The 27,650-nt window shown below is 44.4% G+C and overlaps 1 protein-coding gene across 3 annotated transcripts; it reads right to left on the reverse strand.

Moving 5' to 3' along the window:
* Window positions 1–212: 212 nt before the first annotated feature.
* glyr1 (glyoxylate reductase 1 homolog (Arabidopsis)) lies at window positions 213–27,075 on the reverse strand. Of its 3 annotated transcripts, XM_085785119.1 has the most exons (16): window positions 26,932–27,075; window positions 25,643–25,679; window positions 25,456–25,535; window positions 25,218–25,356; window positions 22,230–22,340; window positions 17,715–17,798; window positions 16,004–16,057; window positions 14,933–14,983; window positions 14,624–14,697; window positions 13,833–13,932; window positions 12,456–12,566; window positions 12,258–12,359; window positions 5,370–5,532; window positions 3,424–3,603; window positions 2,918–3,042; window positions 213–1,853 (listed from the first exon to the last, which is right to left on the reverse strand). In XM_085785119.1, the coding sequence occupies exons 1-16, from the start codon at window positions 26,967–26,969 to the stop codon at window positions 1,779–1,781; spliced, it is 1,524 nt and encodes a 507-aa protein (XP_085641245.1). In that variant the 5' UTR covers window positions 26,970–27,075; the 3' UTR covers window positions 213–1,778. The 3 variants fall into 3 exon arrangements, with proteins under 3 accessions (XP_085641245.1, XP_085641246.1, XP_085641248.1); XM_085785120.1 differs by lacking the exon at window positions 17,715–17,798; XM_085785122.1 differs by lacking the exons at window positions 16,004–16,057; window positions 17,715–17,798.
* Between the last annotated feature and the right edge of the window lie 575 nt (window positions 27,076–27,650).

Below are 27,650 nucleotides of genomic sequence, written 5' to 3' on the forward strand. Positions count from 1 at the left end.
ACTGGCCCAGGCCAGTTCATCAGTCAGGTTCCAGACCCCAGTCAGGACTTGTGATAACCTCTACCTCTCCCTTCATTCTACCTCGACTCTTTTTGAGGGCTCCATGAGAAATGAAAGAGTGAAAACACAAAGTTACGCTGGAGCAAGTTGTGTGTGTGGGGCTGAGGATGTACTCTGTGTCTTCTCACCACTAACAACCAAAACCTGCTTCTTTAAGTTTGGATTTTAATTGTGTGTTTTATACAAGGGTCTAAACTTGGCCTCAAAACTCTGCCACAAGTTTTTAGAACTGACCAGAAAAAAAATAAAACATGACACTGGGGCATAAATATGAATTACAGTTAAAATGCAACTCAAACAGTGGATTCATCTAGTTGCAGGTTAATATATTAAAAAAAGAAAAACACAGTAGAAATGAGAACTCTTCCAAATAAAAGAATGAGGGGTTTTTAAATGTGGAAATCTCAAGTCTTGATGAGAAACATCATTTGTTACTGCATTTTAAGGCCTCAACACATCTGTTGCTCTGTCCTTAACCTGTTCAAGAAAGATCATCAACACCAACGTAAAAGCATCATCATCGTCATAATCATCATCATCATCATCATCATCATCATCATCATCATCGTCATCGCCAAATACAGAAACGAGCCATGAACAAACTGCACCAAGAAGACCCTGGAAAGAAACATAAATAAATACATCTATCATCGAAGGACGAGGGGTTACAATATTAAGGCAATGCAGTTGCATGTTCTTGGTGTTTTCTCTCATGGAATTCTGGACATTTAAGATATCTAAGAAAAGCAAATATCACACTCAATTAAATAAACTCTTCATTTGAACATCAACAAAAAAAATCTTGCGGATTTTTGCATTCACAAAACCTGACAGCAATTCATAGTCACGTGCCGTGCTGCTGAGAGCAGCACTGGATGTGACATCCTCACAGACACCACGCTTTACTTTCTACTCTTCTTTTGACTTGTCAGAAACTGCAGCAGTGCAGAGCTGTAACCTCGTCTGGAGATCTTGTGCCTGGGACGCGGTGCCTGTGTTTTTGCCTGCATGACAGCCACCGCTCTGAACTGAGTCCACACCGCCAGAATGTCTGCTGCTGCCGCCACCAGTAATTGACCGACTAATTCTTCTTTGTTCTAAACCTTTACTGACCTCATTCACAGCAGAAGACAGAGTGTTTGTGGGAAAAAATACTAAAATACTGCTCTCCATTCGATCTCTGCTGTCTGCACATGCTGTTCCTAAAACAGTTAAGAAAATAATACTGTGTCCTTTCTATGTCTGTGACATGCAGCCTAGACGCTGATACCATAATGAAACATGTCACTTTTATGCAATGTTACTTGTATGGTGTCAATATGACAATATGTAAATCAAGAGGCCTTTTTCCTGTCTGTCTGCACTGGTTCACATCATGCATGAAGAATACTACAGATGTGGGTTCTGCAGATGTGGATCTCACAGGTTGTGAGGTGTTCAAATGGACAGCAGGACGAGCTGTGACTGTCATGCACATGAAACACAGGCAGCATGTCAGGGCCCTCACAGCATACATTTCCCCGGTGAAGTCAGTACAATGGTCAAGGTTGTTGCCTCTAAAAAAGGAAATGCATCCTGCAACGTGTGGGAAAGTAACAGCTGGCGCTGCAGACAAATAAAGTAAAACAACTAGAATTTAAAAATAAAAACCAGTAAATGAGGGAGAAATAAGAATGGATTAAAGACTGTGTGGTCCAGAAGATAGGTCACACCCCTGTCTAGTGAATGTAGGCTCTGTAGACTGCAGAAATATCATTGTCTGACTGGTCCAGTGCCTTAGCCCTCTTGTAAACCTGCACAGGGACAGACAAAAAGAAAAAAAGTTTCAGTTTTCAAGATTCTTGCTTCTCTCCTTTGGTTAATTCAGCATCTGTTCATATTTTGGTAAAAAGGAGAAAGATACTTGTTGGATTTGATGATCCAGTCTTTAGCTGGCCGTACCACTGCCAAGTAACCTTATAGTAATGGCTCCTGTGATGAGTTTCCTCTAATGCTTTAGTTCATACTGCTATTTATCCTCAAGTATTTTTTCTCCACAGGGTGAGCCAAAGGAGCAGTGATAAGGTCATTTACATAGAGGTTTTTATAATAATAGTCACATGTTCTGTGATGGTGGTGCTACAACATTTTAAAATCAGACTGTCAACAATTTAATGGAATCAACAAATCCAGTCTTTGAAAAAAACAAAAAACACAGAAGTGTGGTTTGTGTCCTTTCCTCTTCTACTTCATAGCCAACACTTGAGGGTGAGAAGTGTTCAGCATTTTACACTCTCATTTCTGAATGTTTTGAATGAATCCTCTGGGTGCTTATAGGGCGCTGTCTTGTCTTTATCTCATCTTAACAGACGTGATAATAATTCTACTGAAGCTAAATGTTGCTAGATTACATAACATACAAAAGGGGAATTGCCGTTTTTTACAATCTGGACCTTATTTCTAGCACCAAATACGATCATTTACGGTACTCACCCAGATAACTTTGGTGTCATTACAAGTTGTTCCGACGAAATTAGCTCCAGCCAAGAGCCACGTATATCCATATAATGTGAGTCTACAGGGCATCAGAATGCAGCCTCTAAATAACACATTATCTGCCGCGAAACTCGTTCATTTCACCAATATTTTGTTATGATACGCTAGTGCTATTCCCCTCTGAGTCCGGGGTTAGCTGTTATCAACATCTGGGGTCTGTAGGTTGATCTACTAACCTCCAGATTGTAAAAAAAAACGGCAATCCCCCTTTAATTAGTATATTAATATGTGTCTCATTTGCATTGATCCTAGTGCTTGTACAGCATCAGCTGGCTTCAGTGTACACCAGAAAACATGAAGAAATAAAAGCACACAGTGGTACCTCATTGGCAGCTGCAGCCATTGGGGTTGGATGGTTGGCCATGTCGCCCATGGAGATGGCTAGCCTCAGATCCTTCTGAATATGTTTCAAATAGTAGTCTGGCTTAAAGTTGCCCTGCAAAATATCTAGAAGAAAAGAGAAGGAAGGTTTCATCAGTGCACATTCACAAAATGTTGTCCATTATCTTCAGGCTGGGGTTGTAGGGGATGTAGACAGCCTAAGCAGCGGAACTTCAATCCGTTCCCATTCGTCGCTGCCATGGTGATGCGGGGACAGACACAGCTACCGCAAAACAGGAGCAATTAAATTGAAAATCTTCAGATTCTTTCTTTTAGACCTAAAATGTTAGAAAAATACAACCCTGAGTTGAATTTGCCCGGAATTGTCCTTTAACTCCCAACTCAACACTGAATTACGCAGTTGAAAATGTACGGACAGATTCTATTTGAAAGAATGAAGTGTAACCATCATGTAAGGTGTAGGTCATTCATGGACAAATGGCTTACTTTGGCATTTCTGGTCCACAAAGGTGCTGGCCATCTGGCCCTGACAGAGGATGTCCAAGAAGGTCTGCTGTGATTGGCCAGTGGCCTGGGCCAGGGTCAGCCCCTCTGCAATGGTGGCCATGAAGCTGCCCTGCACCATGTTGAGGATCAGCATCATCCTTGCTGCATTCCCTGCTTCACCTAATAACACACAAACACACATTTTCATACAAACAGAAAACAACAACGATGCAACAGTCTGTTGTAAAGTTGTTCATGTCGTTGTTCAGTGCAACGTCTGGCTTGTTAAGCGCAACAAATGAAAAGCCAGAAACCAGAGGTGAGACAGTTGGATCTGATATCAAGGACACAGGTTGTTGTGTCTCAACTCATCATTCACTCTGGTCACATTGCACCAACAGCGGTTTCCAACTAACCCATATTACAAAATTCAATCAGTCTTAAAAAGGGACAATAAGGAGTTTTTTTGGTTATAAAAGAGTCTCATATTAATGTGGATGAATCTACGTTACCCACACTTGTAAATGGACCCATTTTCGATAAATTTCTGTCTTTATAGTTATTATTATTTAGTGGTGGAGTCTCCCAGCATTTCCTAGTTTGACGGATGCTGCCCGGCGGGTCATGGGAATAACACCGCCGAATCGCCGTTTTGGTCAGAACTAAAGCGGTATCTGATCGTCTTCCAACCTCCGACTTTCATTCTTGATCAATGAAAACAGTCTTGGCATATGTTTTCGCTTTCGTCCATCTTAGTGCCGATCCAAGAATTTCACCACGCGCGCAGAGGCTCATGGGAAATGTAGTGTGAAAACACTTCACTTTCCAAAACTCCTTGTTGTCCCTTTAAGCAGTTTTGTGGGATATTCTGTCTCTGCACCAAACAACATGATTTTAGGCCTTTCAGACTACCAAAGCTGATACAACAGTTTAGGCAAGAGACTGTTTAGAGAATCTCAGCTTTCAAAGGATCATTGTTATGAGAGGTGTGTTCTGTGTTTGATAGACAGGAGTGTGACAAAGAGATGAAGGGTGTTCCAATGTGTGTGATATACACCTGGGAGAAACCAAGGTTACGTTTCCCTGTATCTCAGCTGTCCCTATCCATTCAACACAATATGTCAAAAATGGAACAAACCTGCCATTTTTTCTTAGAACCAGGATGGTTTGTCCTTGTTGATGATACGTTTCTTAAAGGGATAGTTCAACATTTTGGCAAATTGGCCCATTACCATAATTGCTACAGTCATAGCAGTAGGTTCGTTACCTTTATTTGTGCAAGCTGTTTTTAGAACAGCCGAGCGGAGTGGCGAGCTGCTCAGAGCTACGCTACTGAGGCTCATGGGATTCCTTGGTTTCCCTCATCAAACTCATCAAATACGCAATCCAAAAACTCCAAAACGCTCTGGTGGACAAGTTGTGACCTGCACATTCACCACGCTATGAGATAATAATGGAACGTTGCGAGACAGAGTTGTTTTCGAGGTAAATACAGAGACGACTTGATGAAAAACTGTCCCTGAAGGCAACGCGCATCAGCGGTTTTGCTAACAATGTGGCAGTATGTGATACAGATCAGAGGGGAACGGCAGGAAGGAAAATAAACCCAGTGAATGACAACATGAGAAGTTGTACAAGGACAAATGACAAATGATCACAAAAGGTCATGTAAAACAAGAGGCTGATGTTGATGGTTTTTATGTTCCACTGTTTAAACACTTAACTTTATGAAGCATAAAAACAGGAGCCTTTCCTTTGTGTTGTCCAAAACCAGCTCTACATCACACTGTATCTGATGAATGCATGTATTTATTAGAAATGTGTATTATGAGGGAGAAGTCTTAGTGATTCTCGTGTGATCTAGAGTAATGTAGCCCCATCAGCAATGAAGCCTGATGGACATGGACTGTTAGATTTGTGCTACTACTATAATGAGATTTACATACCCAGGAAGAAGGAGGTCTTGCCCATGGCCTGGAAGCAGCTGCTGCAGTCCTCATAGACGGTTCGGTCTCCAGCTGCCAGGATGACCAGCATTCCATCGTTGGAGAGCTGCTGGCTTCCCGCCACAGGAGCCTCCAGGAAGCGGCCGCCCCGCGACGTGATCACCTGGCAATTAAATAAACAATTTACAACATTCATACTATTATAACATTGTATCCAGAATAGATCAAGAGTTAAATCAGAGTTTATTGACATAGCTTTACTGTTTCCAGAAAATGCATCCCATTAACCTGGAAGTCACATTCCTCCCTCTCTATATCGAAATGGATCAGAAATGATGACCTGTTTACCCTTCGAGAAGATCACATACACTGCTGAACAAAATCTTAAGACCGAGGGGAAAAATTACAAGAATTCACATTTTGCACTGGTGGATCATAACCAGGTTGTAAGTTGTGCTTCAAAGTGCAAAAAGAAGAAACTGGAGCAAGAGACAAAAAAACAGAGAGTTGGCAATTTATTGAAAACTGCATTTTAACTCAAACAGGCTGCTCATCAGCTGATCAGAAGTTTAAGCCCTTCTCTCACAGACACCATCTTATGGTTAGTGGGCTGCAGTCAGCATCAGTTAAGCCAGGGACACACCGAGCCGACCGTCGGGCGTCGGGCCTCGTCGGACGGCGTCGGGAGCTCGTCTGTTTGGTGTGTTCCTCTCCGTCGGGGAGCCTCAGCTCTTGTCGGATCTCGTCGGGGCCGATTGAACATGCTCAGTCGGGACTCGTCGGCCGTCGGGAGAGTAGACTCGTCGGGTACTCTGATTGGCTGTGTGCTAGCTATGGCGATTCTGATTGGCGGTGCCCTAAGCGAATCAGCGCGGTGTGTGGGAGGGACGGAAGTGACCACAGTAAACAAGCGGTGTCATAGCCTGTCCTACAGTAAAAATGGTATACAAAATAAAAAGAGGAGTAAAGCAATATATCAAGCGGCAATATATATTTAAACATCAAAGATGTTCAATCAAACCCACATAGTTTGAAACAACGTTCAAAACACACACAGCTCACAACTAAGCATATAAAGCCCGCTAGCTTCATGCTAACGTGTAATGTAAAACGCCATAGACGGGCTAACAGAAATTAGCATCGGCTATCGCCAATTCGCGACAACCGAGCCACAGCAGTAAACTGCTAAAAACTGTTTTAATTTCGGCTTTAGCGCTGTTAAAACGTGGCTGGTTAAATTGTTTTGGGGAGATTAATGTTGTCTCATTGATGAAATTAACTGTGGCAGTGGCATTAGTTTGTTTGAATGAACAGTGAGCAGAGCTGCCTCTGGTCTGTATTGGTCTGTATTTCTATGGGGGAGTCCTCGCCACTCAGTCTCTCTGGTCGGCAGTCTGGGCGGTGTGTTTCACTTTTTCCTTTCTCCCGACGAGAGGCGACAGACTCGTCGGCCAAAGCCGTCGGCGTCGGGACGCCGCGGGAAGCGTCGTGGCGGTGTGTCAGGGGCTTTAGGGCCTTCATTTGGGTCCATCCTGCTTGTTCCCCTGATCTAAATCCCATTGAGAATGTTTGGGGATGAATGAATGGCAAGGGAAGTTTCCAGACCATGGATGCACTTTGTGAAGCTATCTTCACCGCATGGAGCAATGTTCCCAGCAGCCTCCTGCAAACACTTGCATCAAGCATGCCTGAACACATTTTTTAAGTGATCAACAAGAATGGTGGGGTTACTCACTACTGATTCCTTTATTGGCACTTTTAATTCTGTTCTTTGTTTTTTGGGGGCTTTGGTCTTAAAACTTCAGCTGATGAGCAGCCTGTTAGAGTTAAAATGCAGTTTTCAATAAATTGCCAACTCTTTGTTTTTTGTCTCTTGCTCCAATTTCTTCTTTTTGCACTTTGAAGCACAACTTACAACCTGGTTATGATCCACCAGTGCAAAATGTGAATTCTTGTAATTTTTCCCTCAGTCTTAAGATTTTGTTCAGGATTGTATGTCATGAGAAATAGATATGACACCTTTTTAAAGAGCTGGCAACCTTTTATTGAGTATATAGAAACATTACCCCTAACACTCTCTGTAAGGCTGTGACACATGTGTCACAATGTAATACATTTCCCTCTTTTTTTGTATTTATTTTATTTTCTTAAATTATTTTATTTTCTTCTCATTATTATTATTATTTATTTGTTTGTCTTTATTATTTGTACTACTTTTGCCTGTGGGAATGAGTTGTACTGTTTTTGCATAACTGAAAACTTAAAAAATAAAAATATTAAATAAAATATTTTTTTTTTTTAAAAACCGCCACCTTACCTCCTCCTTGAACCGCCACCTTACCGTGGTGGAGGGGTTTGAGCACCCGAATGATCCTGGGAGCTATGTTGTCCGGGGCTTAATGCCCCTGGTAGGGTCTCCCAAGGCAAACAGGTCCTAGGTGACGGGTCAGACTAAGAGCGGTTCCAAAACCCCCCCATGAGTGACAAAATACCAAGGACGTTCACGTCGCCCGGATCGGCGTCACCGGGGCCCCACCCTGGAGCCAGGCCTGGGGTTGGGGCTCGCAGGCGAGCGCCTGGTGGCCGGGTCTCCGCCCACGGGACCCGGCCGGGCCCAGCCCGAAGGAGCGACGTGGGCCCGCCTTCCAGTAGGCCCACCACCCGCAGGAAGGACCATGAGGGGTCGGTGCCGTGTGTTTTGGGTGGCAGCCGTGGGCGGGGGCCCCGGCGACCCAATCCCCGGACAACGACTCTGGCTTTAGGGCAGGGCTTGACGCTAAGCTTTTTTCCAAGTAGCACTGTGCTACCATGCTGAAAAATTTAGTAGCACACAACATTTTTTAGTAGCACAATAAAAATTTTGTAGTTTTGGTGAAAATATCATTTTCAAACAAATAAAGTAGATTTAGCCTATAATCCTAACCCTGTAGACTAATTTTTAATGTTTTAACTGGCTCTTTGCCTTAACAAAAATCAGGAAAGACAAACAATGCAAATATGTGTGAGAAAATAGAATATTTATTACAACCAATATTAGTTTTTAGTTTTACGCTGTATGTGTGTGCATGTGGCCCAGGGGTGGGGGTATTGATGAGCAGTGAACCTATATTTCCCTCAGTATAAAAAGCTGAACATTACATACAGGGCTCTACACTAAGATTTTTTAGGAGCACAATGAAAAATGTTGTAGCAGGCTGTTTAAGCCTTAAATAATGCTGAGGGTCCAACATGACCCATTTTTACATTTGAGAACAGTAAAAACACCAAACATTTTTCCTCAACAACCTGTCACACAAACGGCTCCATGTTGCCCCTGTGTGATGTTCAGGGACAGGTCAGACAGGGAGCTTTGAGGTTGAAGTTTATATGAATGTTGCACTGTGAGACTGTGACCACATGTCAGCTGTTCTCACCGCGACAAGCGTTTTTTTTTTTTGATAGCTCCGTGGTAGCCTCGGAGGCCACGTACCACCTAAGGGCTTCCTTCACCTGGGGCAGAGCTCCGTGTGAAACAGTAGGGGAGAGACAGCCCGAGACCGTGAACCGGAGGGAGAAGCAGGTCGAACGTGCACGGAAAAAAAGCGCTTCGCACCGAATGTGCGCTGCTACGGTGTCGCCTTGGCGTGCATGACGCGCGTCTACCTTGAAAGTAATGTGCGGAAAAGACGTTACATCTGAACGGCCCCGATGTACACAAGCTTTAATCAATGCGGCGGCCAAAATCACCAAACAGGCAGGGGGGGGCGGGGCGGGGGGGATACTGCTCACGTTGAACAGCATGCAAAGCGGTGCATGCAGTTTCTGTCTGAGTCGCACTGATGCGACTGAATGCAATTTTTTATTCGCACGGGCTATTATCAACTCGCAAATGCGAGCAAAACTGTCGCACTGTCGAGCCCTGCTTTAGGGACATGGAATGTCACCTCGCTGGGGGGGAAAGAGCCTGAGCTCGTGCGGGAGGCTGAGAGGTATCGACTAGAGATAGTCGGGCTCACCTCCACGCACAGCCTGGGCTCTGGAACCCAACTCCTTGAGAGAGGCTGGACTCTCTTCCACTCTGGAGTTGCCCATGGTGAGAGGCGGCGAGCTGGTGTGGGCTTGCTCATAGCCCCCCAGCTCAGCCGACATGTGTTGGAGTTCTCCCCACTGAACGAGAGGGTCGTTTCCCTACGCCTTCGGGTCGGGGATAGGTCTCTCATGGTTGTCTCGGCCTACGGGCCGAACGGCAGTGCAGAGTACCCGGCCTTCCTGGAGGCCCTGGGAGGGGTGCTGGAAAGTGCTCCAACCGGGGACTCCATCGTTCTGCTGGGGGACTTCAACGCTCACGTGGGCAGCGACAGTGTTACCTGGAGAGGTGTGATTGGGAGGAACGGCCTCCCCGATCTGAACCCGAGCGGTGTTTTGTTATTGGACTTCTGTGCTAGCCACAGTTTGTCCATAACGAACACCATGTTCAGGCATAAGGGTGTCCATCAGTGCACGTGGCACCAGGACACCCTAGGCCGGAGGTCAATGATCGACTTTGTAGTCGTGTCATCTGATCTCCGGCCGTATGTCTTGGACACTCGGGTGAAGAGAGGGGCTGAGCTGTCAACTGATCACCATCTGGTGGTGAGTTGGATCCGCTGGCAGGGGAGGAAGCTGGTCAGACTTGGCAGACCCAAGCGTATCGTGAGGGTCTGCTGGGAACGTCTGGCAGAATCCCCTGTCAGGGAGGTCTTCAACTCCCACCTCCGGGAGAGCTTTGACCGGATTCCGAGGGAGGCCGGAGACATTGAGTCTGAATGGACCATGTTCTCCACTTCCATTGTTGACGCGGCCGTCCGGAGCTGTGGCCGTAAGGTCTCCGGTGCTTGTCGTGGCGGTAATCCCCGAACCCGGTGGTGGACACCAGAAGTAAGGGATGCCGTCAAGCTGAAGAAGGAGTCCTACCGAGCCTGGCTAGCTCGGGGGACTCCCGAGGCAGCTGACGGGTACCGGCAGGCCAAGCGGACGGCAGCCCGGGCGGTCACGGAAGCAAAAACTCGGGTCTGGGAAAAGTTCGGGGAGGCCATGGAGGAGGACTACCGGTCGGCCTCGAGGAAATTCTGGCAAACCGTCCGACGCCTCAGGAGGGGGAAGCAGTGCTCCGCCAACACTGTTTACAGTGGAGGAGGGGAGCTGTTGACCTCGACTGGGGATATCGTCGGACGGTGGAAGGAATACTTCGAGGATCTCCTCAATCCCACTGACACGCCTTCCGTCGAGGAAGCAGAGGCTGAGGATTCAGAGGTTGATTCATTCATCACTCAAGCTGAAGTCACTGAGGTAGTCCGGAAGCTCCTCAGTGGCAAGGCACCGGGGGTGGATGAGATCCGCCCTGAGTACCTCAAGTCTCTGGATGTTGCGGGGCTGTCGTGGCTGACACGCCTCTGCAGCATCGCGTGGCAGTCGGGGACAGTGCCTCTGGACTGGCAGACCGGGGTGGTGGTCCCTCTCTTCAAAAAGGGGGACCGGAGGGTGTGTTCCAACTACCGGGGGATCACACTCCTCAGCCTCCCGGGGAAAGTCTATTCCAGGGTGCTGGAGAGGAGAATTCGGCCGATAGTCGAACCTCGGATTCAGGAGGAACAATGCGGTTTTCGTCCTGGCCGTGGAACGCTGGACCAGCTCTACACCCTCCGCAGGGTGCTCGAGGGTGCATGGGAGTTTGCCCAACCAGTCCACATGTGTTTTGTGGACTTGGAGAAGGCTTTCGACCGTGTCCCACGTGGCATCCTGTGGGAGGTGCTTCGAGAGTATGGGGTCGGAGGCCCTCTGCTGAGGGCTGTACGGTCCCTGTATGACCGGAGCAGGAGCTTGGTTCGCATTGCCGGCAGTAAGTCAGACCTGTTCCCGGTGCGTGTTGGACTCCGGCAGGGCTGCCCTTTGTCACCGGTTCTGTTCATTATTTATATGGACAGAATTTCTAGGCGCAGCCAAGGGCCGGAGGGGGTACGGTTCGGGAGCCACTTGATTTCATCTCTGCTTTTTGCAGATGATGTGGTCTTGTTGGCTCCCTCGAGCCAGGACCTTCAGCATGCACTGGGGCAGTTTGCAGCCGAGTGTGAAGCAGCTGGGATGAGAATCAGCACCTCTAAGTCCGAGGCCATGGTTCTCGACCGGAAAAAGGTGGCTTGCACCCTCCAGGTCGGGGGAGAGTTCCTGCCTCAGGTGGAGGAGTTTAAGTATCTTGGGGTCTTGTTCACGAGTGAGGGGAGAACGGAGCGCGAGATCGACAGGCGGATCGGTGCGGCGGCCGCAGTAATGCGGTCACTGTATCGGTCCGTCGTGGTGAAGAAGGAGCTGAGCCGAAAGGCAAAGCTCTCGATTTACCGGTCGATCTACGTTCCCACCCTCACCTATGGTCATGAACTCTGGGTCATGACCGAAAGAACGGGATCCCGGATACAAGCGGCCGAAATGAGTTTCCTCCGCAGGGTGGCGGGGCGCTCCCTTAGAGATAGGGTGAGGAGCTCTGTCACCCGGGAGGAGCTCGGAGTAGAGCCGCTGCTCCTCCACATCGAGAGGAGCCAGCTGAGGTGGCTCGGGCACCTGTATAGGATGCCCCCTGGACGCCTCCCTCGTGAGGTGTTCCGGGCATGTCCCACCGGGAGGAGGCCCCGAGGAAGACCCAGGACATGCTGGAGTGACTACGTCACTCGGCTGGCCTGGGAACGCCTTGGGGTCCCCCCGGAAGAGCTGGAGGAAGTGTCCGGGGAGAGGGAAGTCTGGGGATCCCTGCTCCGACTGCTGCCCCCGCGACCCGACTCCGGATCAAGCGGATGAAAATGGATGGATGGATGGATTTTTTTTAAAAGAGAACAGTTCGAGAGTAGTGTGTGTGTTTGTGTGCACACTGCTGCATACCTGTGAGAGTTCTGTGATAGTCTCTGGGTCTACAGTTGACATCTCTATGTAGCATTTTCCTGGCCTGATTCCCTGCAGCACTCCACTGGGTCCCAGCACCACCTGACACAAAGACATGAAGGAGTTTTTACCTGTGAACCTCTGATTAACACAGGAGCAGGAGGTTGTTTACTGTAGATGAGACAGTGTGATACTCACATCCCTGGCAGCCTTTGGGTCCGAGACACAGGAAAAAGTGATGTCACACATGGAAGCTACTTCTGCAGGAGTGCGGCCTAACCTGGCCCCCTCCTGGATGAACAGGTCACACTGGAACACACAAGTTGATATTAGTCGATCTGTAAGACGTTATAAATTCCGGATTGCCAAAATCCAAGTTTATTTAGCAAATAGCCTCGTTCTTTTTGCCTTTGTTATTTCATTGCAACATCATTACCACCAAATGTGAGTAGTAGATCACTGGAAAACGTGATACACTAAGCCCCTGCATGGAAGCCACATGTACCAGCTCTCTGTAGCAGCAGAGGTCACAGACTCTAGAGACAGTCTTCAACAGTCAGATTGGTGCCGATTACACTTCAGGCTACTCTAGATGACCAAACACCTGCCACCTGTGTTGGAGCTGGTCTTTCCCTGTTTGCAGCCGGCCTTTCATTCCCTATTTTCCAAGCCAATCCACAGCATGCCGTCTGATTGCAAGGCCTGAAAAAAGCCACGTGGCCGGCTGTGATTTAAAATAAGCGGTGCCACCAGTCATTACATGTTGACAATGTGTAGTGAACTGTAAAAGTGGACTAAGACGGTTAACGTAATGTGAATGTACGAATGTTGACTGGACTGAGGCTTGTGGTCTATGGTTTTTTTATGGGCTCAAAGGTCTAGTTTTCTTTGTTTAGAACACACAGGGGCCACTCCCTGTGTTATGGCAAGATAAGTGGAGACAGGCATGGTTCTATTTTATTTCTCTTGGTGGTTTTATTTCTGTTGTTGTTGTAGTACAGCACCTTGTAACTTGTTTTTGAAAGGTGCTTTATAAATAAAGTGTATACAATTTTTTATTTTATTTATTTTTTGTATTTTTAGTTGGATACTTTCCTGTTGCTTTATATTGTCTTGTTACAACTTGCTTTTAGCTTTTTTAGTCCTGTTTGTTTCTGTTTTTCTGTCCTCCCTTATGTTTGTGATGTTGATGGGTTGTATGTTACTGCCACCTGATTATTTGTGTCATTTTTCCTTAAAATGAAAGAAAAAGAATGAAAAGAAAAAGAAAAAAAAAATTAATGAGAAAGAAAAAAGAAAAATAAATTTTAAAAAAAGAAGCCATACAATGGAAATGAGGATGGAAAGAGTGGTCTGTGGAGGGGACAATCTGCCTCCTTTGAGTTCGGTTGTGGCTGGATGTCCACAGTAAACTATTTGGGGCTTTGTAAACAGAGTTGTTCAAGGGGATACAGTGTGAGATGGTACTACCACACCACTGGGTGACATATGAAATGACATTTGAAGCAGAGGTTGCTGTAGTTAGGTGTATTGTCAGTTCCTTGTTTGACAGTGACCATGTGTTGCGTTACGTACCTTTTCTGCTGTGCGATTCCACACCGTGACGACGTGACCCATTTTCAGCAGGTTAGAAACGATACCACTACCCATCAGCCCCAGACCCAGGAAGCCTATCCTGGAAGATAAAGTCAACGGAGAACACACAGATCAAAACACAAGCAAACACACAATGAATTGAAAAAAATACATAATTAATATACACACAAGGGATGTAACGATTACTAGTTTTCACAATTAATTGATCGTAAAGATTCCTAAATACGTCACTTTCCGAAAAAGATTATGATGGAACCGTATCGGCAGATGTGTGTCAAAGTAAAGGTAAATCAGATACTGGCCCATTTACCTAGAGTAACACTGAACTGGTAGGAATTTAAATGTTAGCGTGTCATTTGTATTGTAAAAAAAATTATTAAAATAAACTTAAACATTTGCATCTGCACACAGCTCTTCCAGTGACATCAGGTTTTATCCATTTGAAACAGTAAACATTAAACTGCATTGAGATTTATCAGACCATGACAGTGGATGTCAGTAGAGCATTTGGTCCTATATTGCAGCCCAGGACATATTCACTTTCACATCCATAAAATAATGAGGCCAGGTTTTGATATTCGTGATATGAGGATCTGACAAACTAAAGTGTTGATGTGCTCTTCCTAATAAAGTACTCAGTGAAACTCTGCGGAGTTGATGAATCAGTAAAAACAGTCTACTCTACTGTACGATATGTATGATCCAGTAAAATGTCCACAGTCATTGTGATGATGATGTTCAACGCTGCTGCAGTGAGGATGTCTTAATACCTTTTATCTGTGGGTGTGATGCTGCCATTGATGGCTGTGCTGTCTGCTGCCTGGATAGATGTTGACCCTGTGTCCTGCACAATCAAAAACAAAGTCGACATCATCATCAAGGAAACAAAGTCATACCCAGATTGGCAACATGAACATACATAATGTGAGGAACAAAATATGCTTCGAAAATGTGATTAAACTCTACACTACAGATCATGCAAAAAGATTTGTATTCATGTAAAATAATTTAAGTCTGGACATTTTGACCAGTTACTTCTCTAAGTGTACTGTCTCCAAGTGGACAGTCAGTTACTTTACCTCTTCAACGATCTTCAAGCGCTTGCTAATGGGCTCCATTGATGAAGCAGGCTGTGGACAGAGAGGAAACAATCAAGAGACAATAAACTCAATGTACTCATCACATGTAGGGGTGGAACGGTTCACTAAATCCTCGGCCCAGTTTGTTTTACGGTTATGATTGTCAGTTGGTTTGGTATACCTTTTTGGAATCATCATCATCATATATCTGTTTTATTTCAAAGAACAATTCCGAGCAAATTCAACTCGGGGCTGTATTTTCCAAACATTTCAGGTCTAAAAGAAGGCAGATGGCTACTCAAACATGCACCGAGAAGTTTGTTTACTTCAAGCAAGCCGACATGTTTGTCAAACTAGATCTAATTCAATGTCTCGCGCGATCCAAGTTGATGCTCGGTGCGTTTACGTGCAGTCGGAAGCTCCCGTTTGTGTCATAAACACAGGAATATCAACTCTTGACTTGCTTAAAGTAAATAAACTTCTCGATGCATGTCTGAGTCGCCATCTGACGCTGTCTGTGGAAAATTGCAGCTTTGAGGGATGTAAACAGCCTAAGCAGCAGAACCTCAATCCGCTCCCATTCATCGCTGCCGTGGCGATGCGGGGACAGCCACAACTACCGCAAAACAGGAGCAATTAAACTGAAAATCTTCAGATTCCTTCTTTTAGACCTAAAATGTTAGGAAAATACAGCCCTGAGTTGAATTTGTCCGGAATGGTAATGCTTGTGATACTTTGAAATTAGAATGTGAATGAGATTTCATCACATTGTGATTGTTATCACATTAAAACATCACAGTAACTAACACACAGACAGCACAGCAGTGTGTGACCAGCGAACCTTTTTTTTCTCCCCACAAACTTCCATCCCTAATAACATCAGAGTCTCAGTGTCTTCAGTAAAACTTAATTTTGAGATCCCAAGTGTTTAGGAAACATGTTGTGATTTGTGCCTTGAGTATTTATAACTACATATTATACAACAGATCAAACCTGAACCAAGCAGACACGTGATAGACAACAGAACACTGAGAAGAACAGATTAAGCGTGCAGCAGTGCTTCTTCATTACCTTCTCAGACTGGCTGAGTAGGAAGTGGTGGAAATGTGGGTCATCCTTCACAGGCTGCAACAGAAGAAGAGTTCAGTGGGACAGTGTTCTTCTTGGAGATGGTGGATGTGTTAACAGGACAGAAAACTAAATGCAGAAACCCTTAAACATTTTGGACTGCACAGTGCCGACACATCAGAGCTCCCATCTTGATCCACAACCCTCTACAAGTTCAGGTCACCAACTGAAGGTTGTGCCCTGAACCGTTGAGAGGTTAAAGGAGAATTCCGGTCATTTTTGACCCCTAAATCATTTTCCTGATGGTCACCTAGTGTTGGGGGGAGCAAAAATTGCGACTAAAATTGATGCAGGCAAACCAGAGTTACACCATGGCTGCATCAATTTTAGTCGCGTTCTTTGCTCCCCCCCAACACTGGGTGACCATCAGGACAACGATTTAGGGGTAAAAAATGACCAGAATTCTCCTTTAATCAAACCAACGAGGAGCCTGTGTGTGTTCGAACAGCTGCACAATTCATCCATAGAACGACAGTTTGCTTTTCAACAGAAACCAGAGGTGCACCGACTGACACGACTGCTGTGTGCTTTATAGTGTGAATTGAATGTCTGGTCTTTTTATATTCATTTCCACCAGTAGCACACTGATCAGTGTTGGCTGTCTAGCCAAAACCTGTCTTCACAGTGTGTAGTTATCAGGTGAGAAGAGTGAAAACAAGTCATCTTTTGGGAAACAAAACCAATGTGAGTGGGCCGAGGGCAAGTCTTCTGAAACCCGACAGCACTGATTCTAAAACTTCAGGTACAGTGCACTTCTATCAAATGATTAGTAAAACCCACAAAGCCAGTCACTGTCTGCTCCTCCCTATGTGAGTGGAAACTTGGTACAACTCCAAAATACATGAAATCATAGATCAATGTTCTCCTTGAAACCAAGATTAAATAAACTGGATTTAGATTTTTAAGTAGCAAAATATGAGGTTATGTTTTTGCATATGATAACTGAAATAAGGAATTGTGCCTTCTCTGTTTACATGTGAACAGCCCATGAAAATGGAAGAGGGGCAGCACTATCTGACAAACCTCTACTGGTTCAGTTTAATCATCCAATTTCATTCAAAGAAATATATTTAGACTTCCTGATTATGTAAAATTTGGGCCCACAGCACATTATTTCATTAGTTTTTGGAGCTGTACAACTGCTGCACTTTAACTACAGCAGCAATTTCTCTTGTAAAAAAAAAGGTTTCCACTGACATAAAAGGACCAGTTAATGACTCATCTCTCATCTTGCAGTGTAAAGTTTATCTGCACACACACAAACACAAGCTCTGGTGAGCACACCGCGGTTTGTAAGCGTTTGATTCACGAGTGGTCAACAACCCTGGTCCTCGGGAGCAGGCTTGCTAATGGAAAGCAGGAAGCTAACACATTGCACATTTCTGGGTCAACTCAGCTGAAGCCTCGGGCCTCCTTTTGGGCTCCACGCACAGAGTTAGTGACCATCTCAAGAGAACAAGGCAAACACAGTTTCAGGAGTCGACAGTGAGCACCAAACAGGTCAGAAGGGAAAGGTCTGCAGTTGGTGGTGATTAAAGCCAAAGGTTAAGGTTCAGGTAGAAAAACAGCAAGGCAAGGCAGGCTTGGTGGGAGAGGAGGTGGGAGATGGGGAGTGGGAGTGGGAGTGGGGTGGGGTGGGGGGGGGGTCACCTACACTGCTTTCCCATTTGAATCCTGAGCCAGGTCCAGCACCCAGCCTCTCAATAATGGATGGCTCGGGGTCAGAGTCAGTTAAGTCCTTAAGGAGGAGAGAGACACACATTCACCTTCTAAATCAAAGGGTGAACTTGCAGACGTCCATGTCATGGGAGACGTTTCTCTGTCGCTGACGGAGGAGCCGTCCACTGAATGGAGGTACAAGTCTCAGACAGACAGCAGTCTAAAACCTGGACAACACCTGCCTGATCTGAATGGATACACACCAACAGAGATGCCAGAGAACCCCCTTTTATCATGGTACTGATGTCATGTGACTGTTATTCTGACTAAGGATGGCCATTTCCAGTCATTTTCTAACCAAGTAGCACAACCTGCTCTTACCTGGGTAACTGATTACTTTAATAAAAATAGAATGACATCATGTCTGAAGGACAGAGCGCAGCCGCGGCATAAAATTCACAGCGCCATTCACAGCGTCGTCAGAAAAAACATCAGGTGGATAATAATAGTAGAGACTGGAGTTTTGCATTTATGCCCCGGCTGCCTTGGAGGAGAATTTTTTTTTTCCAGTCATTAGCTGTGCTTATTTATTAGTCTACACTACATTTTGGCGCCTACACTCTTCTCTGCCTCGCATCGTCTCAGGAAACAACTGGGAAGGTTTCAGAATGTTTGAAAGCTGAAAGCCTGTTTTCTAACAGACTTGATGACACCTGTCGTCTCCCTCCCGACGGTTTACCCCGAGGGAACCACCACAGATTCTTGTAAAAAGGTTTGAAAGTTTGAGGCTCGATCCAAAAATGCTTTTAAACAGCAAAAAATCGCGTTGCTTGATCCGAAACTGTTTAATACCACGGAAAAGCCGAACCGTGACATGATTATGTAGTTTGAGCCGACGCTGTACTGCGCTCTTTTTTTTTTATTCCTAGGTTAACTGGATAATAATTCATAACCGATTAGCAGATTGCCTACTCGGGTACTCGAGTACTCGGGTAACCGTGCACATCCCCAATTCTGACAATATGAGCTCCACAGCTTCAGGTGGAAGCTGAGGCAGCATTAAAACAAGGGGGAGCTGAGTAAAGCTGGGTTTTGTAAGTCAGCTCTGATGAAAACATATCATGAATCATGACTAAATACTTAACACATGGCCAGGAGGTTTTCCATACTGTGAACATTTACAGTGCAAAGTCTTGGTATAAGGTTTCTTTTATGTGTGCTGCAATTTTAACTTGGGTTCTGCAAGATTCATCCAATTAAATCTAAGGCTTAACTATAACAGAACACCATTTATTATTATGACCATGAAGAAAACTCCATTCGGCAATAAATTAACGTGGGCTGCAACAAGAGGCAGCTTTAACTAATTCTAGTTAATACACATGCATATCAGCAAAAACTTCATTAATATTTCCCTTTTTTTTATTTGTTCATGTCACCACATACATCATATTAGAGTCTATTAACCCCCCTCTGCAGCAGCTCTATTTGAGATCAGCTACTAAGGCCATTTTAAGGAAACTTTAGTCTTTCAAACCAAGACTTTTTAAGAATTGCAGATATGAAGATGGCATAGCAACTGTCCTGGTCAGTGGAGATGAAGTAGCTCCTGTTGTTATGAGGATTGGAACATTAGCTGCCCATCACCATGTTGAGCCCACGTTGTCAACACTGACTCCAGCTCTTGGGTTAAATGATGCACTGTCTATTAACCTTTTGAGGAAAACCTTTTTTTTTTTATTTGCATGGCCTATTTTTATTGTTGGTGCATCAGACTCATGAAAGAATCTTATGCATGTTTGACCTCTTAGTTAAAAGATGTGAACAGTCACAGCCTCAGTCAAATGCCTGGGGCCTCATTTATCATTGTGGATACACGTTTTTTTACAGGCTCTTTAACCCCGTTTTATGCGCACGCACTTTTCTCCGCCTAATTTGGGATCTATCAAACCAAAACCTGTCGGGAGAAAGTGCAGAAATTTACGACCAGTCTGACCATGGCGTACCGGCATTTACACGCTTTTTGAAGAACAGGAGGAATTGGCGACGCCGCTGCTGAGTCAGAGAACTGCAGTATGCGAGGGAGAGAGGAGCGGAGTACACAGTGTTTGAAGTAGTGGTGGTGATTATCAACCCCCCCCCACCGCACACGTGCTGACGTTGGCACTTACTACATGAAAAGCACAACGACTTTGATTTTTCCCCTGTGCATTTACACTAGTTTGCTCCTAAATACTGGCTTTATAAAACGAATTTAGTTTTCTTTTGATATCATATTGATATTTTTCCCCTGCATGTAGACTACACCTCTTCCACAACCAGTCTGTCTGGAAAATAATTTCTGCGACGTGCGTGTGTGAAGTAGCCAGACTGCACACACACAGCGCAGCAAGCCCAATAATGTCAGCGCAAATCGGTGAATTCTCTGGTCGTCCAATGATCGAAGGTGGTGGTTACAAGTAAAAAATGAGAAAACATGTTGATCGATATTTTTTGTGTGAATAATATTTATTGTATTTAACAAAAGGGGGTGCTTTTTTTTTTTTTTTAAAGTATATTTTTCGGCTTTTTGCCTTTATTTGATAGTGATGACAGTAGAGATAGACAGGAAATGGGGAGGCAGAGAGAGGGGGAATGACACGCAGGAAAGGTCTGCCCGACGCGGGATTCGAACCGGGGACGCCTGCGGCGAGGACTGTAGCCTCTACATGGGGCGGCCGCTCTACCCATTGCGCCACGCACCGCCCCGGGGGTGCTTATATTGTATTTAACAAAAGGGGGTGCTGCCCAACATCATTTTAGGAAAAGTCACAGACTGGTGGACTTCAATGTTTAAGAATGTTTCAAAGTAGCCTAATAGTAACTGGTAGTGGAAAACCTGCTTTAAATTATTTGTGACATACCTAATCTAAAATTATTCTTCTTTCTGCTCTGTTTCATTTAGATTTGGGAGTTTTTTTGTTTTTATTGTAGCCTTTCAATGCAAGATGATGTTTCTGACTGATATTGCCGTGTTACTGTGTATCTGGCTTTCAGAGAAATTCCGCTTCTTTCTCCACTCTCCGTCCATCTGTTGTCTTCACCGTCTTCCACTGATGTCACTCCACACGATTCCAGAGTGCACATGGCTACTTAATATGCACGTGCTTATTTGCATTGACCATATATGGTTGTGTGGGGCTGTTTAGCAGGCGGGATATGAGGCGTGTTCACATCCGCACTTTCTTGGGTCCGGTGTGATTTATCAATGGAAATTGCGGGCAGTTGTGCGTACGCACAGTTTGATAGATCTGAAAAGGGTGTAAATATTTTGGGTCTACGCCATTTTTTGCTTTTCGTCGTACGTCAAAATTTAGTAGCAGTTTTACACCCTCTTTGATAAATGAGGCCCCTGGGTGTTATGAAGTTGACCCTCCTTGCAGACAGTGAGCATCTAGCTCAGGGGTCATCAACTATATTTGTCGAAGGGCCAGAATCTTTCTCAGCAGACACTTTGGGGGCCGGACATTCAAATAGGCCGAGATTGAAATTAAATTCACCTTTTTGCCTAATAATTTAGTTGTTTATATTTTATTTTACCTGTAAGCTCATAATACACATCTTTGGTGTTTGGTATGGTATAAAATGAAAAATCTTGACAGCTGACTTTCAGATACATGCTGGAGCTTTACACTGCTGACTTGCCCTGTGATTTTCAGCCTAAATATGAAAGGAGGCTGACAATTTCTCTTCTATAATACACATTCTACTGTACATCTCGGAGGAGAGGTTTTTCCACACACAGAGCTCAGTGGGAAACAGTAGGAGAGACTCAGGCCGAGGGGGAACCGGGACACAACACCGGAGGGAGAAGCAGCTCCGTGCAGCTGTGCGCCAGGACGTGCACAAAAAAAAAACAACCGAGTGGCATCAAACACGCGCCGCTACCGCATCGTTTTTGTTTTGAGAGGGTGCATGGCGCGCATCTACACTGAATGGGTTTGAGTGCGCAAAAGACGCTACATCTGAACGGCCCGCCCACACCCGGTTTAACCAAGGCTGCGGCCAAACTCACCCAGGCAGCTGGCCTCTGCAGACAGAGAGGGAAAACCCTGCAGTCCAGCTCCCTAAACTTTCATGCACGGTGCTTTGGGTACCGCGGCGTTTCCTAATCCCAGTGCAGGGGCTCACAGGCACACACAAACACGTTTAGCGTGTCTCCGTTTCCCAGCGCATTGACTTACAGGCGCACAGAGCCCGAGAAATAATACTTGTAAACTTTTAGAACTCAGTCGCGGGCCGGATTGGAAGGTTCGGCGGGCCGGATTCGGCCCGCGGGCCGCCAGTTGATGATCACTGATCTAGCTCAATGCATTGAGGTCAGAAGCTTGAAGATCAAAAATCTAAAAATCAACAAAGGGTTGGGGTCTCCATCTCTTCACTGCTGTCAACTTTCCTGTCACTTTTAAATATTGTACATTGAGTTAAGATGTATTAAAGTAATGTTTTAACTTGGCGCTGACCAACTGACCTTCTCAGAGGGATCCTTCAGCGCACTGAGATCTTCATCATCCTCCTCCAGGATTTTCAGCGGCTTGTTTGGTGTCTTCTTTCCTTTTGAGTCTCCTTTGCCATCCGAGTTCTGTCAAAAGAAAACACACACTACCATTGCTTGGTGCAGCCATTTTAGGCAAGACAAGTTTATTTGTATAGGCTGTTTTTACAAACAGTTTGTGTCAAAGGGCTTTACACAGCATCATGACAACATCCTCTGTCCTTAGACCCTCACATCCTTGGAGGAAAAACCCCCAGGAAAAAAACAGGAGAAAGCTCAGGGTGAGAGACAGAGGAGGGATCCCTCACCCAGGACGGACAGACATATAATAGATGTTGTATAGGCAAGACAATTACAGTACAGACAATTTTAAACATCACAAGAGCAGTTAGATACTTTTCTGAAGTCAACATGACTGAAAAAAAGAGGGAGCCGCTTCCCACAGTCCTAAATCCACTGCTTCTGGTGGACAGGCAACCTGCACAGAGTTCATGTGTCCAGCTAAACCAACTGCAGCATCTCTGCTAACAAGACTTGAGCCAACCTGCTGGGTTACAAGAGGAGACCTTGTTTCTGGTGCACTTCAATGAGTGGATGTGCAGGCACCGTTCATTGTTGGATGACCAAGAATTCAGTTAAAAGGTACTACAAATAAGACATGTGATGGTTGGCTTAGTTTTTGTGTACCAAGTGTGAGACCCCCATCACACACCAACATCAGCTGGTCTGATTCCCCCTGCCATTGCTCTACACGACCATCCATGATACAGCCTGGCACACCAGAAATACACAGGTACAATAGATGGCTCCTACATATGTTTACTGTGAGATCCAGAGATTTTCCACGATGGGGGTCAAGAAGAGCAGACTTACTGGGAAGAGTCAGTTCAATATAAGAATTCAATAATAAGTATTTTCCGGACTATATGTTGCACCGGAGTATTAGTTCCATGGGTCAAAAGATACATCATGAATAGGAAAAAAACATATATAAGTCGCACCGGTCTATAAGTCACATTTATTTTTACTATTTACTATTTCACTTTTATTTATTTTATTTTACTTCCAGGACTTGTTGTTCTTCTTTATGCTGATGATAGTTCTAAATGACACTGGCTGAATGTTTGGGGTTGTTGTGAATAAATGTGGGTCCACCAAAATTCAAATTTCTCTCATTATCTCCTTCCCCTCATGTGGACTAAGGGCTGGGAGAAGTTTCAGAGTCCTCCGTGCCTTCTCTGAGTTACAGCGGGGCTACGTGCAGCACTGCATGTCCATATGACGGTTGAGAACGGGGCTCACTTTTCTTCGTCCAAAAAGACACACCAAAAAAACATCCAAATACCTCCATAGTGCTCGTCTGTAATGTCCCTCTTGTATTGAAGCCCCAACATGAGAAATTGTTCCGAAAAAAATTAAATAAGTATATGTTTTAAGCTTGTTTGTAGCACTGCTCTTCCTGGTCCGTCCAAATCTTGCGCTATTTGCATTGACACCCAGTTCACGGCTCCGCAAATCGCGGAAAATTCCATTGGGAGCTTGTGCTACAAACAAGCTTAAAATATATACTTATTTAATTTTTTCGGAACAATTTCTCATGTTGGGGCTTCAATACAAGAGGGACATTACAGACGAGCACTATGGAGGTATTTGAATGTTTTTTGGTGTGTCTTTTTGGACGAAGAAAAGTGAGCTCCGTTCGCAACCGTCATATGGACATGCAGTGCTGTGAAATTTGAATTTTGGGTGAACTATCCCTTTAACAGCATTTTTCATGCCTAAAACTTTTTCACAGTACTGTATAAGTCGCTTCTAAATATAGGTCGCATGGCCAGCCAAACTACTACAAAAAGCACAATTTATAGTCCAGAAAATACGGTAGTGATTAATCAGTTTCTGGGGTGGCCAACAGAACTGCAAAAATGAATGAATGAATAGATCAAAATTAAGTGGTTACTTTTTTTGCAACATTAGTCTTGCATTGCAGCTTTCTCTACCATCGCACATTATCAACATCTATGATGTGAAAACACTTTGACTAAGACATTCACCTCACTAAATTAATTTGAATTACCCGCTTTTAGAGAGAGGGCTCCATCGCTTTCTATCGGATTAGAGGGGTCTACAACAGACTGTTTGAAGGAATGCTTTGAAAGAGAACAGCACAGCACAGCACTTCTCTAAAATTCCAGTATTTCAATCGCTTACTTGTCCAGCAAGCTTACAAGAGAGCTGTGGTCACAGTTCAATCAAGCTGAACTTTGAATTTTGACAGCCGCACGTTGTGATGAACACAACCATGTGGCCAACAGAAGCAAGGCTGTTACCCACAGCCTCCTCCTTGCTGCCTCTCTTCTTCTTCTTCTTCTAGCAAGGCTAGTACTAGCACTTGTTTCTTAGCACTGGAAAGATAGTGACCTAAAAATAGAATACACACTGCTTCGTTGTGACATATCCTGCTAGAAGTTTGGAAACTCTGTCTGTGTTCACTCTTTCCTTTGCAAGGCGAGTGCCAGTCAAGCCAGTGCACTGGAAACAGTATTATGATCTAAAAGACCTTGTTGTCTTTTGCTAGCAGCTGTTGTTCAGTTAGTCTGTATTTTAATGCCACAACTGCCTTTGCTGTTCCTAATTCATAGTATTTTCTGCAACTAATCAATGGCAGAAGACAATCTGCCTTCAGTTTACACCAGTCCAGCTATTGCTGTATGTAAATGGTCATGTGGTGTGAGTTTTGCAGTGTGCAAGTCTGTGGAGACGTCAGAGTTCTGGATGGAGACTATTTTTGTTTTAAAATGAAAACATAGTAGTGGTGACATAACCTGAAATTCATGTCTCAGGTGCATGTGAATAAAATTCCACAAATTAGAGACAACCCAGAAGACAATGAGAAGAAATACAAACTCATTAGAACAAGATCCATTAAGAGGAGCTGGATCAACCACTAGAAGACGGCCCTCTTACCTGTTCTTTTCCCTTTGCTTTCTTTAGGAAGTCCTCCACCGCATCAACTGCCTGCTGGAAGCGCTTCCCTTTGTTTATCTTGATCATCTCCTCCTTGTGAGCATGGTAGGGCTTCAGCTGTTCTACTTTGATCCAGGCACTGGACAAACGCACATAAACCCAATATATTACACTTATATATTCGCTGGTAAAGCATTGTGAGGTCAGTCGGATCAGAAACCTTACACTGCAAACTTACTGGTCTTCAGTTCCAAAGAATTTCACAAAGTGGCATTTCTTGCCCCTGGGCTTTTTCAGGTCCTTTGGGGGGCTTACTACCTGTAACGTTAAAAAAAAAAATGTGTTGGTGCAATATTTGCATAAGATTTGTCACACAAACAGAAGTATATATTTGAACCAGCTATTGATATGTCTTTACTCCTTACCTTTCCTGGCCATGGTGGGTAACGACCAAGTTTCCCCCTGAAATAGAAACGATAGGTTAACACTTGTGTTGTGTCTTGTGCTGACAAATCTACATATTTGGAACCAAATGTATCCATATAACTAAGTACTGAAAATAATCTGGTCTACAAAGTTGCAATCAATGTTTTGTTGTGGATACAGCATCCTGTGCAGCTGGGATTGGCACCTTTAGCATAACACAGTGGAGATACAGTGTTAGCTGTGAGAGGCTGTTTTGAAATTGTATTTAAATGATCATTATCCACTGGTGTTGACTGAGTTCTACTTGATCTAATTTTCATGTTACTGATATTTGCTTATATGTCCTCTACATTAACACTTCCTGTTGCCACATTACCAGACTGTCAGAGGCCTCTGGTTGAGGAGTATCAGCCACTTCTACTGTTGTGTACTATTTAGCAGTTACCATTTGTCAGTATCGAGTCGGACATGCTTTAAAACACGATATTCAACGCAGCAGGCGTCTACAGGATGTTACAGGAAACTGCTCAGCAAAGTGACTGAAATTGGTTAGTTTATCCACTTTAAAGAAACAAATGTGCCATTGCAAATTTTTGTTTTCCTAATGTACATAGAACCCTGCCCCACTTTCACTCTGGTATATTTTGTCATGATAATGATGGCACCGACATTAAACTAATGCTACGAAACAACTACAGACGACGAATTTGACGTTACAGTCGGCATAAATAAGCCGCACGTGCGAGTTAAATTGACCCAAACTAAAAAATAAAATAAAAAAAACATGGAAGTAACGTTAAACGAGGACAAACGCGAAAAAAGAGCGGCCACAGTTAACACGGAAGCCGAGCAGATACAGAGCCACATACAGTAGAAATCCGCTTAAGCTACAGTGCTAGCAAAGCTCGTCACAACCACTACATGTCACAATATCAGAAAAAGTATTCCACTAAAGCTTCACGGATAAACCCGTCGTCGTGAAGAACAGAAACTTCCATCTAACAACAAATGTGTGCCCGAAAAAACTATCTTATATAAAGTCTAAACCTTTCCTGTAGCTTGTCCGCTAGCTAACAGCTAACGACAGCTGTTGGCTGAGTCAGCTTGGTTAGCAATTTGTTTGGGTTGACCATCAACTAACCTAGTACGCGAACACTTCACTTATTTCCCTGTGGTCAACACCGGCGAGAAACGTTAGCGTTAGGCAAGTAATACGACACTACCCCACGTAATGTAAGTTCATGTAGCAACTGTGAAGGCGTGTAACAGTGTTTAAAGGTTATCTCACCACACTAGGTCCCCGATCCTTAGATGCACCGTCGCCATCTTACAACTTAATAAAACGTCGCACTGAATGAGGGGAAAGACAACACACACCCACTAATCACATGAGGAGGAACCCCTCCTCCCTATGTAATATCCGCTACCATACTCTCTGCTCTGTTTAATGCATACAAAATACTCATTCAGCGACAGCGTTATAGCCTACAAAAATGAACAGAGAAAGCAATAACTAAACACACGTAGTGACGTCAAATCTGTAAACAAATGCGAGTAGGCTATGTCGTCATGATATGAGAGAAGACACAATTTATAGGCCTGCTCCTCATGACTTGCTTTAAAAAAAGTGTTGTCCTCTCCATTTAAGTCAAATATCTAGAATAGTGGATATCACATTTCTTGTGTCTTTATTGAACACAGTCATTCACATTAGCAGATCTAGTGGAAACAGTATAATTCTATTCTATTCTATTCTATTCTATTCTAATTAAGCCTACTAAATTCATCATTTATAACACATGAATAGACTCATTAGTATGTTTATAAACACAGTTTAAATATTTTACTCATCACTGATAAGCACTACTGTATTTAAAAATTCCTACATAGCCTACTAATGAGTAGCCTAGGCTATTCATGTGTTATTTATGAAGAAGTAGCCTATTCATGCTATGGTTAGCCTAATAGTGTGTTTACTTATAAAATGTTACCAAAACAGTCAGTGAA

This window comes from Trachurus japonicus, chromosome 8 (genome assembly GCF_045865225.1).
Source record: "Trachurus japonicus isolate A0001 chromosome 8, Traja_1.0".
In the NCBI taxonomy this organism is placed as follows: Eukaryota; Metazoa; Chordata; class Actinopteri; order Carangiformes; family Carangidae; genus Trachurus; species Trachurus japonicus.

Coding starts and splice junctions, on each gene's coding strand:
- glyr1 (XM_085785119.1), bottom strand. CDS start 26,969: ATGGCGACGGTGCATCTAAGGATCGGGGACCTAGTGTG. Junction 16,058..17,714: donor GATTCAAATGGGAAAGCAGT/GTAGGTGACCCC, acceptor CTTCTGTTGCAG/CCTGTGAAGGATGACCCACA. Junction 12,567..13,832: donor GGAATCGCACAGCAGAAAAG/GTACGTAACGCA, acceptor TGTGTGTTCCAG/TGTGACCTGTTCATCCAGGA.